At 38.9% G+C, this 16,105-nt stretch overlaps 1 protein-coding gene and 1 pseudogene across 3 annotated transcripts in view; both read left to right on the top strand.

Moving 5' to 3' along the window:
- Window positions 1-5,245, top strand: part of TM2D1 (TM2 domain containing 1) — a 50,825-nt gene extending 45,580 nt beyond the window's left edge. Inside the window, exons 6-7 of one of the 3 annotated variants that reach the window (XM_042951922.1) lie at window positions 382-511; window positions 2,969-5,245. In XM_042951922.1, the coding sequence (XP_042807856.1) occupies window positions 382-492 (111 nt within the window). In that variant the 3' untranslated portion in view covers window positions 493-511; window positions 2,969-5,245. Of the gene's footprint in view, window positions 1-50; window positions 213-381; window positions 512-2,476; window positions 2,803-2,968 lie in introns of those variants that run through there. The other 2 variants (XM_042951921.1, XM_042951920.1) reach the window with 2 other exon arrangements.
- A 92-nt stretch (window positions 5,246-5,337) lies between these two features.
- On the top strand, window positions 5,338-6,375 carry LOC122225890 (annotated as a pseudogene).
- Window positions 6,376-16,105: the final 9,730 nt, after the last annotated feature.

Raw genomic sequence — 16,105 nt, 5'->3', positions numbered from 1 at the left:
CCTGGAATTGGTATATAAACCTGAAGATTTTACTTTCTTTCTATTGGGAGCTGCTGAGCTTCGAAGATGTAAATCTGGAGCCACTGGCAACCAAGCGGGAATGCCTCTGCAGAATGAAGGCAAGGGTTGCAAAACGGCAGGGAGGTCAAACCAAGGGCCTCTGGGGGCCCCGAATTTCTGTCCTTGAGGCCTTGTGATCCTGTGAGCTTCTCCAGTATCCTTTCCAGCTGCATGAGCCACTGAGTTGCTGTATTTGCTTAAGTTAGTTTAAGCGTATTTTGGTGCTACTGAAATAATTTAGTAAGAACCAAGAAAAGTAAACACAAATTATTGTGAACCTATCTTTTGTAAAGTGGTAATTTTGAAATTTTTCTCTTCTAGATTGTTGGACCTTCAGATGGAAGTAGTTACATTATAGATTATTATGGAACCAGACTTACAAGACTGAGTATTACGAACGAGACGTTTAGAAAAACACAGCTATATCCATAAGTATTTTTTAAAAGAAACAGTAAGTAATATGCATATATAATCTTTATTATAGTATATCACCTGTATAAAATTATGAAAATTTGCGAACCGTAGGAAATTTAAGGAGACCATCTAATGTTATAAACCTCTCATTTTGCTTATGTGGAAACACAGGTCTCCATTTGCCTGAAACATCTCTAGTCTTTTGTAAAGCTTTTTTATGTACACTCATTGTTCCTGCAGTTCCTGATTCAGTCCCTCTTGCTTTGCAGACATTATGGCTAGAAGACAGAGTTCACAACAAAAAGATAACTTCAAAGCAAAAAGATATTTCATAGTATTATAGGACAGTTCTGGAGAAAGCATGTGTTGTAGACATTTCAGTACAGCATGTCTTTGCTTCTGTCCTGCTTTCCTGGGGTCACTATGATCTTTAAACCTCTTTCTTCTTCCCTAAACCTGAAGGTTAATTGAGACTCAACCCTGAATAAGTACTTATTCTAACCTAAAGTTTGGCCCTGCCCATGAGAACATGAGAATTATTAATTGGCCTTAGCTTTAATGAGGTAATACACCGTGGCCCCTGGGTGACTCAGTCGGTTAAGCATCCAACTTTGGCCCAGGTCATGATCTCACGGCTCGTGAGTTTGAGCCCCATGTTGGACTCTGTGCTGACAACTCACAGCCTAGACCCTGCTTCGGATTCTGTGTCTCCCTCTCTTTGCCCCTCCCCGCTGCTCACACTCTCTGTCTCCTTCAAAAATAAATAAACATTTTAAAAAATTAAAAAAAAAAATAGGTAATATACCTGGATAAGTCAGAGATATCATCAGTCTTCCTGGCTCAATTCTCTGATTCTCTAGAACTCTGCTACTCCAAGGTTTTTATTTCCAGGGCTGTACCTTAGTCTATTCTAATAAATAATCTTCCAAGAATGTCTGGCTGTTCTCAGGGTTTTGGTAGAAAAATGATTCTCTAGCACTATCTCCTCTGCAGTGGTGAAGTTCTGTATAACATGTAGGGTGCAGGGTACTTGTTAGGTGACAGTTCACATTGAACCACCTAGCAGCTTTCAGAGAGAGAAACACAGGCCAGGTGTTCTGGCCACAGCCATAGCCCTAGGGTTTTCAGTTGATTCTATCTCAGAGAGTGCTTCTAGAGGCCAGGAAAGGAACAGACATTTATTTTCTATGCTGCAGTGTATAAATAGGATATGTAGTATAATTTTTGCCACTAAGGTAGATTTTTTTTTCTCTTCTCACAGTAATATTATGAGATATGCTTTATAGTTAGTGTCATGAGGGTTGAACAGTGCCAGACCCTGTCAGGATGTGAGGAATTTGTTCAACCGTCCAAAAAGTTTTTCAAATCTTTTCCTATAAAGAGTCTTTAGGTTCAATATTGAAATGAAGCTCAGAGATCCATCTGTCTCTTCTTGCCAGGGAATAAGTTGAGCCCTGGGGACGTCGAGACTAAGATACAACTAATCAGTACAGAACTGCCTCTCAAATCAGTTCTTCTGTGCCTTCCACTGGTTGCTGTGCACTGCCCACCCCACCTCAGCCCCACCAACTCTGTCATTTTGCAATATGCATCTTCATTTTGGAAATTGTTATTCCTGCTCTATGGGAAGGGTTGTGTGGTTTCACATAGCCCTATTTTCATCCTGTAAATTGTTGTGTCTCTTTCAAAGTATACAGATTGTTTTCAACATGGTGAAATTAAGCAACTGCAATTTAGAAAGCAGTTTCATTCTCTGTGGCCTATTAGATCAACTTTTAATTGGGATTCCAGACTCCGATTTGATATTTAAAACTTGAAGGGCTCATTGAGAAGGCAGATCTCTGCACTGCCATTCACATGATCTCCTACAGTAAATATGGCAATGTTCCAAGAGAAAGAAAAAAATGTCCTGAGTAAATGAAACGTTAAAATGTGCATCTACGGTAACCTCACTGGACTCTTAAAATACTGTGTTTTAATGCATTTCTTTTTTCTGTTTTAGGATTTGGGCTTCCTTGATTTTAACAGAGCACTCTCAGTATGTGGGTTTCCAGATTTTCCTTTCTCTTCACACATCACTTTATGGATTCTGTATAACTTTGTATTATTGTTGATATTTTGTTTTGTTGTTTTACTTAAAAGCATATTATTCTGAGATTTATTTAATTGGACTTTCTTTGAGAGCTGTATAATAATAGAGTCTTTCTCTGGCTACTGTCTCTATGAGATAAATAGCTTATTACCCCGATATTCCTTAAAGTCTTTCCTAATGGCAGGTTGCCACTTGTCATTTTTGCTTCTGAAAAATAAAAATATGGCCTATTCACATTTTTTAGCTCTTTATTGTCAAGGAAACCTTAAATGTTGAATGTAGCTGTCTTCTAAATTTTGATCCTTCAAAACAGCTAATCCGTAGTGTGAACAAATCCCATTACTATATTGCCTGGGGCTGCGGTCATGTATGAGAACCCACCTGTTTTTCTGCGGCTTTCAGATCTGTCTCTGCCTCCGTATCCAGGGAGCGAAAGATCACTGGGGAGTCTGAAACCTTGAGGCAACGCGGATACTTCTGGCACTGATTCAGGCCTCTGAAGTGTGAACTTTTTCCTTTTTGCTTTGGGAGTGATGCACTAGCTTTTGGAAGACCAGCTGCTGACTCGTCTAGCTCAGTGCAGTTATATTTGAAGCTGGATAGACAAGGTGGGAACACCAAACAGATGATTAATGTCTTCCATCTGTTAACACTGCCAGGCAGATGCCGGCACAAGTGCCGGACGTGGTGCACCAGTGTCTGAAGGGAAGGAAGCGGCACCTGAACGCTGGCATGGCCTCTTCTTACCGTGCTTACAAGGGTTTTGGGAAGATGGAAATACACGAAATGTTATGTGCTCATAATACCGCCGAGGTTTTTTTAGTAACAGGCATAACGGCTTCACAATTACTTGCGTCCGGGCTCCCCAAGAGTAACACCATAATTTTTTTTATCACTCATATTACTCAAAAGTAGACAGTCTAGTACAGTTGGCTTCCTAACATGTTAGTCACTCAGCAACAGTTTCTGCAGTTGGCGGGTGATTATTAAGTATTGATATGTGAAGTGAATTTGGATTGATTCCTCATACACACAAGGAATGGGCCCTTTGATTCCTTCATTGAAATACTGAGTGTCTACTACATGGGAGGTACTGTTCTAGATGCTAGGATGCAGCAGTGAACAAAAACATGAACAAACATCCGCTCCCTTAAGGAGTTTACGCTCCCCTGGGATCTGTTTTCACAAGCGATAGTATTTTGGGCTGCAGTTAAGCTAGCTGGTAGATGCCCAGTTTCTAGTATTTCCTAGTTCCTTTTGTTTGCAGACAGTGCTTTGAAGTTTAACCTCAGGATCACCTAAGTCCAGATTTGAAGTCTACGTTTCTCTAGCCGTGTACGGTATGAGAAATCCCTGCAATCGAAGCTTGAAAAAGTCCTCTTGATTCTTGCATAATTGTTCCAGTTATTAACTTGGCCAGGGGGAAAGTCTGTTTCAAAGCAGGTGCTTCTCAAAGTGTTTATTCAAATAAGCTATACTCCAAAAGGGTTGTAGGTAAAATCTAGAAATAAAGTCTCTTCACAGTGCATTCTTAAGCCTGTAGACTTTATTTTCTTTATAATTTCCTAAATTTATATGACAAGAACACCTCAGCTTTTCCACTTTGCTTAATTCCCTGTTGCCTAAAATATGTACTTCTGTAACAAATGGTTTTTCTGTGTCTTATTATTTATTTTTTATGTGAATACATTTAATACATGTAATTTCAGTTTTTGTTTTGTTTTGCTTTCATGGAGCACATTTTATTATGGCTATTTGTTAGTAGTGTCTCTGAGTACAAATTGTATGTTAAGGCCTCTGTAGGAAATGTTTTATATAACCCTACTTTTAGAGCAGTGGCCAAAATTGTGAGAAATGAATTAACTCAATCATTCCTTGGGTTACTCCTAAACCCTCTAGGATGGAATGGAATGGATTCTTTCAATGCTACATAAACAGTTAGTGTTTCTATAGAAATATTTACAAATGGTACTGCTTTAGCCTGAAAGAATTAATACAGTTTCCAGAAGTACCTCTTTACCCAGGAGGATTTCTTACCTACAGTATATTAGAATAAAAGATCTTTTTAAGACTTCAAAGATTGTGCTATGTGTATGGCTAGCATCTGTTCATGGGATTTCTAGGACTATAAGAAATACCGGTTTGTGGGTGTGTTTTGTTTTTGTTTTGCTTTACAAAAAAATGCATGTCTTTTCTCCTTATTTTAACCTAGATGCTTAAGGCTAAGTTAAGTATATAATACTGATAAGCAACTAGGAAACTACAACAGATCTAATAGCAAGGACTAGCAAGAAGAAAAATTAGTTCTTAAAAAGTACAAGTCTAAGATGTTGGTTCCTCTTCCTGATTCAAACTTCTTAACTGTAGTGTTCCTCGGGGTTCTGACACCTTCTCCTTTTCTCCCATTAACTCAGCATCTATTTTGCTTTTTTCTGTTTACAAAATTAATACAAACCTAATGCAGAAATTCTGGGAAACACCAACAAGTGCAAAGAAAAAAGCTCATTCCGTAGCTCAAAGACAACAATGTTAGTGTTTTTATGTATGTCCTAGTAGTTTTTCCATGCACGTATGTACATTTTCTTCACAAAAATGATATAGTACCCATACTGTTTTGTAGCCTGCTTCTTCACATTGTAAAGATTTTTCTATTTCAATAAATATTCTTTTACAACACCATTTTTAATGGCTGCAGAGTACTCCATGTCTCCAAGTCATAATTTATGTAATTCCTTTATGTATTCTTTGGTATTGAAGTTATTACAATAAATGAGCAATACATGTTTATGATTCTTTTTCTGTAGAATTGCCATTCTTAGTCAAAAAGTGCTCATACATTAAAGTTCTAGATACCCATATTAGTCCTAGTTAACCAGGGTTAACTGGATTAACTGAAAGAATGAGGTCAAACAGCCCAGAGCCAAGTTCAAACAAAACCATAGTCAACTCTCAGTTGTCCTGGTGCAGATTAACTGTAGATCAGATACTGCAGGGACTTGTAAAACTACCCCTGCTCTGCAGTCAGGCCACTGCTCCTTGGTACTAAATTCTGTCCCTCCCATCCCCAAGGGGCTGTAGAAGAGCAACTGTTTGAGAACAGGATGGCTGCTGGAGAAGGGATGTGGTCATGAGTATTGGGGAATGGGATATTGAATAGTTGACTGAGTTATCTAACGCCCTCCAGAAAGCTTCAAGACAGAGGTATTTTAAGGAGTAAGTAGGGGGTGATTCCAGAAGAAACAATAGGGTGGCGTGAAATGGGGAAGCAAAAGAATGTAAAAAAGTATGTGACTATGAAACAAATGCAGAGATCAGAGCCTTAAAGAGAAGGACAGATTAAAACATACAAAGCAAGAAAAGAGAGATCCCAGTGCACTCAAGGAAAGAGAAGCCCCCCAACATCCTTCCTGCTTAGTCTTAAAACACAGCTGAGCCCCCTTTTCCATTGTCATGGTCGATACCAACTTTATCAACTTTTCCATTAAAGCCAAACTCAACTTAGTACAGTCAATGATGGACTGTTGTCTATATGCCAGGCGGATCCCTTGTATAACTGACTGTGTAATGGCGAAACTGGGAAATTGGGGCAGAAGTAAGGATTGCTAAGGATCCAAGATTTGAATGATTATCATGCACCCACAAAGGAACCTATGCAGATGACTGCTTAGTACAGAGAGTAACTCAGCAAGTGTTACATTGTGGCCACAGTTGACCAGTATCTTAAAGGAAGGATCTGGAAGATCCCTGGGTTTCCCATCATGTACATGTTTAACCAGATAAATATGGAGCCCCTCCTTCTAATTCTTTAAAAAAAAATTTTTTTTTTTTTAACTTTTACCTATTTTTGAGAGACAGAGCATGAATGAGGGCAGAGCAGAGAAGGGGGAAACACAGAATCCAAAGCAGGCTCCAGGCTCTGAGCTGTCGGCCCAGAGCCCGATGCAGGGCTCGGACCCACAACTGTGAGATGATGACCTGAGCCAAAGTCCGACGCATAACAGCCTGAGCCACCCAGGTGCCCCAGCCCTCCTTCTAATTCTTAAAAGATAGAGTACCTCTGACTTCCTTTACCATTTTTTTCTGTTGCCAGTTCATATAGCAATATGCTATAGCATGAATTATTATTCCACTTACCCATTTGCTCTGTTATGAACTGAGTATTGTTAAATGCACTCAGTTTTTGATGTTGTTTTGGAAAAAACAAGAAGTAGAAAGCTTATTCATAATGGTCTTTATTCTCCCATACTAAGAGGGGAAGGGAGATAGGTAAATTTGGAAAGTGAGAAAAGTTACTAATTAGGAATGAATAAAAGAATTTGGGGGGCGCCTGGGTGGCTCAGTCAGTTGAGCATCCTACTTCGGCTCAGGTCATGATCTCATGGTTCATGAGCTTGAGCCCCACATCTGGCTCTCTGCTGTCAGTGCAGAGCCTGCTTCGAATCCTCTGTCTCCCTCTCTCTCTGCCCCTCCCCTGCTCTCTCTTGCTCTCTCTCTCTTTCAAAATAAATAAACTTAAAAAAAAAAAATTCTGAACAGCATTGAGCACCCAAATGAGTCCTGGATTAATGCGTTTGTAGCTAAATTGATGAGCATGGTACCAGTTATTTCTATTCTCTCTCTCTCTTTTGCTTAAGTAATCTCTGTGCCCAACATGGGGCTCAAACTCACAACCCTGAGATCAAGAGCCCGATGCTTTATTAACTGAGCCAGCCAGGTGCCCTCCTATTGTCTTTTTAAACAGAGCCTCGTGTTTGCTTTGGTAGCACATATACTAAATAGAGCCTAATATCTTAATTCTTAGTAAACTATCAATGCTCTTAAAGCTAGTCATTGTCTGATGGAAACAATGTTATCTGCCTTCTTAGAAAATAGATATTTTTAGGAAAAAAAAATAAAAATATTCAGGCTTATAATAAATAAATAACTAATAAAAAGAAAAGTTAAAAAAATACTGAGGCTTAAAATCTTAACATTTCAAGAAGATTTTAACTTGTTGAAAGTTCCTTTTATCACTCTCCATGTGCAAGATGTTATACTAAGTTCATTTTACATATTTTTTTCCTTTTTTTTTTTCATTTTAGAGAGATGGTGTGAATGGGGAAGAGGAGCAGAGGGAGAGAAAATCTTAAGCAGGCTGTATATTCACTGCATAGCCCAATGTAGGGCTCGATCCCACAACCCTGGGATCATGACCTGAGCCTAAATCAAGAGTCAGATGCTCAACTGACTGAGCCACCCAGGTGCCCCACTCATTTTATATTTAAAATGATTTAGTCCTTGCAATATTTCTGTAGGATCTTTCTAAACAGTTAATATCATTATCCCCACTTTCCAGATAAGTAAATTGAGTCCCACAAAAATTGAATGACTTGTTCAAGGCCATGAAATAAGTGGTGAAGCCAGGATTTAAACCCAGGACTATATCTGCTATCCTGCAATGTGATAGTTATATCTATCTAATTCTATGAGACACTGCTAATGATTGTGTAATAAGAGAGTTTTCTTACCATGTTGTTCAGTGTTATCAGTATGGCAGTTATTTGCCTATACTGAGCCTTTTTGCTTAACCAATAGTTTGCTGGTTTAAAAAAAAAAAACTTATTTAGGGGCGCCTGGGTGGCTCAGTAGGTTAAGTGTCTGACTTCAGCTCAGGTCATGATCTCGCAGTTCGTGAGTTCAAGCCCTGTGTCAGGCTGTGCTGACAGCCCAGAACCTGGAGCCTGCTTCGGATTCTGTGTCTCCCTACCACTCCGCCCCTCCCCCACTCACGCTCTGTCTCTGCCTCTCAAAAACAAATAAATGTAAAAAAATTATAAATAAATAAAACTTACTTCCTTAAACTTCTCCACTTTACATCATGCAGATGCCAGCATGTTTTATGAATATCTAAATGAGACTGACAGAGCAATGATTTTCCAAAACCCAAAGATTTTTCTATTGCCACCTGATCTGACATTTGCAGCACTTTCTGGACCAAAAGTCTGATTATGTTTGTATGACAGGGAGAGAGATGTTAGGTAGGACCATACTGTCACGCTCTGCTTTAGTCTTGCTGAGGTCAGATGATGACAGAGACATCTGTAGATGTTTGCAGGTGATTTTTATTTAGTTAGGGTGATTTTTTTTTTTTTGGCTTATCTGAATTTTCTAATTTTTCCACAATAAACATGCATTTTTTGCATGCACGTATTTGGCAAAATAAGTAATAGTATGGGTAAATTAGAAGAAAGAAACCAAGAAAGTCTTGTTCTTGTCTTCTCTCCTTCCTCAAGATACACTTACCCTAATCTCTGATGTGACCTCTGACTTTAAACAATAAATAGTACATTTAAAAGAAAAACGCTTTTTGTCTTCTGTCTTTGTCACTTGTTTTGTGACTGAGCACATAATGGTTCTGAGCCCATCTATCTTCATATACTCGGGGATAATAATGGGGCACCTTGTTGGCTCAGTCAGTTAAGCATCTGACTTTGGCTTAGGTCAGGATCTCATGATCCATGAGTTCGAGCCCCACGTCAGGCTTTGTGCTGACAGCTCAGAGCCTGGAGCCTGCTTTGGATTCTGTCTCCCTCTTTCCCTGTCCCTCCCCTACTCTTGCTCTGCCTCTCTCTCTCTCTCTCTCTCAAAAATAAACATTAGAAAAAAATTTTAATATGTAAAAAATAAATGAATAGGGATAATAATATTAATTAGGTGATGTTGAGAGATTAAGATGACATAAATAATAGTCACTACTTATTGACATATTTTAAAGGAATAGAATGATGGTGTTAGACATTGGGTGGGGGTCGGGTGTCCATGTGGAATTTGCAAGGGCTTCCTCATACTTGGGCTGCAGTGTGGTCACATGTTGAGTAAAATACCAGTGGACTCGAAAGTTCCTTTTACAGAAAGAAGGTAAGATGTGTTCTTGGGGCATTGTGTACCTACATTTTTCTTACCTCCACTATTGTTATGGTTATACATAGCCACTCTGTAATAAGGGCCAAAAATGTCTTTCTCAAAAAAGTAGTCTTGTTGGTACCTTTCACTCCTTGAAGACTTTCCTTACGTAAGGAAAGGCTGCAATGTTGCAGATTTTGTTTTTGCTCTTTAATATGAAGTTCTGTGGAGATATTTATCTAATACATTTAGAAAGGTTGCTATGAGGCAGAAATGTTGCTACTTTCAGCCCAAATTAAGGTTAATTGCAAGCAATTGCTATGCCATACAATGGAATGTTGCTTTTGCCCTGTCAGTGTTAGCAATATATGCCAAGCATGTGGAAATTAAAACTTGAAAAATGATTAATGTTAGAGCTCTTTGGCTGCATGTGCCAAAGAAAAACGTTGTCTTACCAGAAGACTTTAGAAAGTGTGTGGCGTTTGGAACTTTTAATCATGTGAGCCCGTTTTACATTTAACAGGCTGTGATTATGACGGCTCAAGGTACTGTCTTTGGTTTTCAGACAAACCTCAAAATTTGACTGCTCATTTGAATGAATGAAATCCCTTTATTATTGCAACATTAGAAACATTTGGGAAAATGGCATGAATTCTTTATATGACTTGTGATCGAGTCAAGGTGTTGGAGTGAAGTGGCCCGAGACATCCCACAAATTGTTCTAACTAAATACAGCAAGTCTTTAAAAAGGAATTCAAAACAAATGAATTTATTGTTTATTAGTTCTCAACGATATATTGGCCTCCTGTGTATGCCTTCTGGTCCTGCCCATGTATGTATATATACAGTATATTCTCCACACAGCAGCCAAAGCGATAAAAGCAAATGAGAATGTTACATTCATGCTGATTTTTTAAAAATGTTTATTTATTTATTTTTGAAAGAGAGAGAACAAGAGGGAGATGGGCAGAGATATGGGGAAACAGAGACTTCCAAGCAAACTCTGTGCTGTCTGCACAGAGCCCATTGTGGAGCTCATGACCTGGGTGGAAATCAAGAGTGGGACGCTCAACCGACTGAGCCACCCAGGCGCCCCATCTTTCTGCTAATTCTTAATGGTTTCCTGTCATGCTTCAAATATGCCAAAGTGGTTCCCACCTCAAGATTTTCATACGGGCTCTTTCCTTTGCCTAGAATGCTCTTTCCCAGGTCTTTGCAAGGCTTGCTTCCTCATTTGTTTGAGTCTCTGCTCAACCCCCCTACCCTGACTGTCCTTTTCAAGTACCACCCCAGTCAGTCCTCCACTGATCATTCTCTGAGTCCTTATCCCACTTCATTTCTCTTCACAGCACTAATGCTAGCTGAAATGATGTGCATTTACTTATTTTCTCTTTTTTTCCTCTACTAGAATGTAAGCTTGGTGAGGGCAGGAACTTTCTCTTGGATATTGAGGTACCATCAGTGCTTAGAACAGTCTCTGGAACATAAGTTCTCAAAGGATATTCTCACTAGAATGGGAACACTAGAATGGGTTAGTAGGAATATAAATTAATCTGAGATTAAATAACCTGCTTTGAATAATTTACTTTAGGAGTTGGCATCCAAATATGATTTCAACCCTAATTCTTGTCTATGGGGAGGAAATGAGCCTCTGCCAATTTACTCAAGTCCTTGATGGTCCCAGTGCTTAGAACAGTGCCTGGCATAGCATAAGAATTTTATCAACATTAAATTCTTACCATAGAATGGGTGATTGCTAGAGGTGGTTCTCAAAAAAAGGCCAGCAAGTAGACTATTAGAGATAATAGGAAGGAGGTAGATGGAGGGGCCTGGGGGCTACTAAATCACCTAATTTATGTCATATTATTATATGTCATTATGTATTTTCCTGACTTGATTATCTTGTGGTAAGAAGAATAATAACCTTCTGGAGCTATCCACGTCCTAATCTCCAGAATCTGAGAATACGTTTCTTCATGTGACAACAAGGACTTTGCACATGTGATTAAGTTAAGGTCTTAAAATGGGAAGACTATCCTGGATTACTTGGGTTGGTTCAATACAATTACAAGAGTTCTTACGAAGGAAAGGGGGAGGAAAGAGAGACGAAGATAGATGACTGACCGGGAGGCTAGAAAGTAAAGCGATTTGAAGAATTCTGCACTATTGTCTTTGAAGACAGAGGGCAGGACCATGGGCCAAGGGATATAGGTGGGCACTAGAAGCTAGAAAAAGAAGGAAAGGCATTCTCCCCCTGGATCCTCCAGTTTTAGTATACGTGCTGCCCAAGTCAGCACCGCCCCGAAGCCTGCAGAGGAATAGAACTCTACTGATACCTTGATTTTCACCTGGTAAGATGTGGCTCAGACTAGTAACTTCCAGAACTGTAAATTCTAAATGTGGGCTGTTTTAAGCTACTAAGTCTACCGTAATTTGTTACCGCAGCACTAGGAAACTACTACAGTTGGTACTTTCAAAGTGAGTTACTTGTAGATAGCGTGTTGTTGGATCATCCCTTTGTTTCCATTCTGCTGGTCTTTGTCTTTTAATGGATATGTTTAGACCATTTGCATGTAAATTAATTACTGACGTGTTAGGGCTTAGGTCTGCCATTTATTACTTGTTTTTTGTCTTTCTCTGTTTCTCATTCTGTTTCTCTTTTTTGCCTCGTGGGCATTACCTGAACTTTTTTTTTTTTTTTTAATCGATATTTATTTACTTACAATGCTTTTGAGCATATCACCCTGCATAATTTTTTTTTAGTGGTTGCTCTGGACATTACACTATATATACATAACTTATCACAGTGTACTGGTATCAATATTTACCTCCATTAGGTCCCTTTACCTTTTCCACTTTTTTTTAAAAACATATTTTTAAAGTAATCTCTACCCCAACCTGGTGCTTGAACTCATAACCCCAAGATCAAGAGTTGTATGCTCCACTGACTTAAGCAGCCAGACACCCCCACCTTTTCCACTTTTAAAATGTCACAGAGGTGCCTGGGTGGTTCAGTCATTAGCATCCAACTCTTGGTTTTGGCTCAGGTCATGATCTCACAGTTTATGAGTTCAAATCCCATGTCAGTCTCTGTGCTGACAGAGAGCTACCTTTCTCTGCCCCTCCCCTCTCAAAGTAAATAAACATTAAAAAAAAGTGAAAATAAAATGATATAGCAGCAATAGAAAACTAAGACAAGCCTCAAAACCCTATTTCACACACAGCTACATAGCCCTGTGGGCTCAGGCGTTAAACTTCCCAGGTTCAAATTCTACCCTCTGAAGTTAACATGGTGTATGGCCTTGGGCAAGATATCACCCCTCCGAGTCTCAGTTTCCTCATCCATAAGTTGGAAAGGAAGCAGTAATAGCAAACTACTCATTAAACATTTTTATTTCCTCAGGACCTATATGCAACATTTTCAAAATTGGTCTCATCTTCTTCTTTTTTAATATAATTTTAGGTCTTAGAGAAGTTTTAGGTTCACAGAAAAACTGAGCAGAGGTAGAGATGAGCCCCCACACAAGCATAGCCTGCCCCATTATCAACATCTCCCACCAGAATGGCACTTTGTTATAATAGACAAACCTGAACCCACACATCATAATCACCCAAAGTCCAGAGTTTACATTAGGGTTGTGGGTTTATGGGTTTGCACAAGTGTATAGTAACATGCATCCACCATTATATCATACAGAGAATTTTCACAGACCTAAAAATCCTCTGTGCTCTGCCTATTCATCCCTCCCTCCCCTCTAGCCCCTGGTAACCACTAATCTTTTTACTGTTTCCATAGTTTTGCCTTTTCCAGGATATCATATAACTGGAATCATACAGTATGTAGCCTTTTCAGATTGACTTCTTTCACTCAGTAATACACATCTAAGATTCCTCCCTGTCTTTTCATGGCTTGATAAACTTATTTCTGTTAGTGCTGAATAATATTCCATTGCTTGGATGTACCACAGTGTATTTACCCATTCATCCACTGAAGAGCATCATGGTCATTTTGAAGGTTTGGTAATTATGAATAAAGCTGCTGTAAACATCTGTGGGAAGGTTTTTGTGTGAACTGGTCTTCAACACCTTTGGGTAAATATGAAGGAGCATGATCGCTGAAATGTGTGGTAAGAGTATGTTTAGTTTTGAGAGAAACCTTTAAACTGTCTTCCAAAGTGGCCATGTTATTTTACATCTCCACTGGCAATGAATGAGTTTCTGTAGCTCCACATCACCAGCACTTGATGTTGTCTGTGTTTTGAATTTGTGGTCATTCTAATCACTATGTCGTGGTATCTTGTCTTAATTTGCACTTTTCTTATGACATACGACGTGAAGCCGCTTTTCACGTGATTATTTGTAGATCCCCTTTGGTGAAGTCTGTTAAGGTCTTTGGCCCATTTTCAGTCATGTTATTTGTTCTCTTATTGCTGAGTTTTAAGAATTCTTCATGTACTTTGGATAATAGTCTTTTCTCAGATATGTCTTGTGCAAATATTTTCTCTCAGTCTGTGGCTTGTCTTCTCATTCTTTTGAAAGTACCTTTCACAGAGCAGAAATTTCTAATTAGATCGAAGTCCAGCTTATCAATTATTTCTTTCATGGATTGTGCCTTTGGTGTTGTATCTAAACAGTCATCACCAAACCTGAGGCCGTCTAGATTTTCTCCCATGTTATCTTCTAGGAGTTTCATAGTTTTGCAGTTTACATTTAGATCTGTGATCCACTTTCTGTTAACTTTTGTGAAGGGTGTAAGTCCTATATCAATCTTTTTTTTTTTTTTTACATGTGGATGCCCAGTTGTTCCAGCACCAGTTGTAGAAAACTCATCTTCATTTCTAAGTATATTCCTTCTGCATCGTTAGCATGGGAGGCAACAGCACCTTTGCCAAGACAGAAACTCAGCAGTTATCTTTTTTTTTTTTTAAGATTTTTTTTTTTTAAGTAATCTCTATGCCTAAGGTGGGGCTTGAACTCACAACTCCGAGATCAAGAGTTGCAGGTTCCTCTGAGCCAGCCAGGCACCCATTAGCAATAATCTTTTGTTTTTTAACTTATTTCTTTAAATTCAAGTTAGTTAACAATGTAGTATTGGTTTCAGGAACAGAGCCCAGTAATTCACCACTTCCATATAACACCCGGTGCTCATCCCAACAAGTGCCCTCCTTAGTGCGCATCACCCATTTAGCCCATCCGTCCACCTAACACCCCTCCAGCAACCTTCAGTTTCTTCTCTGTATTTAAGAATCCCTTATGATTTGCCTTCCTCTCTGTTTTTATTTTTCCTTCCCTTCCCCTATGTTCATCTGTTTTGTTTCTTAAACTCTACATATGAGTGAAATCGTATAGTATTTGTCTTTCTCTGACTTATTTCACTTAGCATAATATACTCTAGTTCCATCCACCTTGTTGCAAATGGCAAGATTTCATTCTTTTTGATTGTCAAGTAATACTCCATTGTAAATATATATACACCATGTCTTCTTTATCCATTCATCCATGGATGGACATTTGGGCTCTTTCCATACACTGGCTATTGTTGATAGTGCGGCTTAATAAAAATTGGTGTTCGTGTGCCCCTTTGAAACAGGATTTTTGTATCCTTTGGATAAATACCTAGTAGTTTAAATTCTGGATTGTAGGGTAGCTCTATTTTTAATTTTTAAAGGAATCTCCATACTGTTCTCCAGAGTGGCTGCACCAGTTTGCATTCTCACCAACAGTGCCAAAGGATTCCTCTTTCTCCGCATCCTCCCCAACATCTGTTGTTTCCTGAGTTGTTGTTAGCCATTCTGACAGGGGTGAGGAAGTATCTCATTGTGGTTTTGATTTGTATTTTCCTGATGATGAGTGATGTTGAGCATCTTTTCATGTGTCTGTTAGCCATTTGGATGTTTTCTTTGGAAAAGTGCCTATTCATGTCTTTTGCCCATTTCTTCACTGGATTATTTGTTTTTTGGGTGTTGAGTTTGATAAGTTCCTTATAGATTTTGGATACTAACCCTTCATCAGATGTCATTTGCAGATATATTCTCCCATTCCATTGGTTGCTTTTTAGTTTTATTGTTTCCTTCACTGTGCAGAAGCTTTTTATCTTGATGAAGTCCCAATAGTTCATTTTTGCTTTTTGCTTCCCTTGCTTCCAGAGATATGTCGAGTAAGACGTTGCAGCGGCCGAGGTCAAAGAGGTCATTGGCTGTTTTGTCCTCTAGGATTTCGATGGTTTCCTCTCTTACATTTAGATCTTTTATCCATTTTGAGTTTATTTTTGTGTATGATGTAAGAAAGTGGTCCAGGTTCATTCTTTTGCATGTCGCTGTCCAGTTTTCCCAAAACCATTTGCTGAAGAGACTGTCTTTATTCCATTGGATATTCTTTCCTCTTTGTCAAAGATTAGTTGGCCATACATTTGTGGGTTTATTTCTGGGTTCTGTATTCTGTTCCGTTGATCTATGTGTCTGGTTTTGTACCAGTAGCATACTGTCTTCATGATTACAGCTTTGTAATACAGCTTGAAGTCCAGAATTGTGATGCCTCCAGCTTTGGTTTTCTTTTTCAATATTACTTTGTCTATTCAGCACCTTTTGTTGTTCCATTCACATTTTACAATCGTGTATTCTAGTTCTGTGAAGAATGATGGTATTGTTTTCATAGGGA

Source organism: Panthera leo, chromosome C1 (assembly GCF_018350215.1).
Source record: "Panthera leo isolate Ple1 chromosome C1, P.leo_Ple1_pat1.1, whole genome shotgun sequence".
NCBI lineage: Eukaryota > Metazoa > Chordata > Mammalia > Carnivora > Felidae > Panthera > Panthera leo.
The sequence above is the reverse complement of the archived record's forward strand: the minus strand, read 5'-3'. Positions and strand labels throughout refer to the sequence as shown.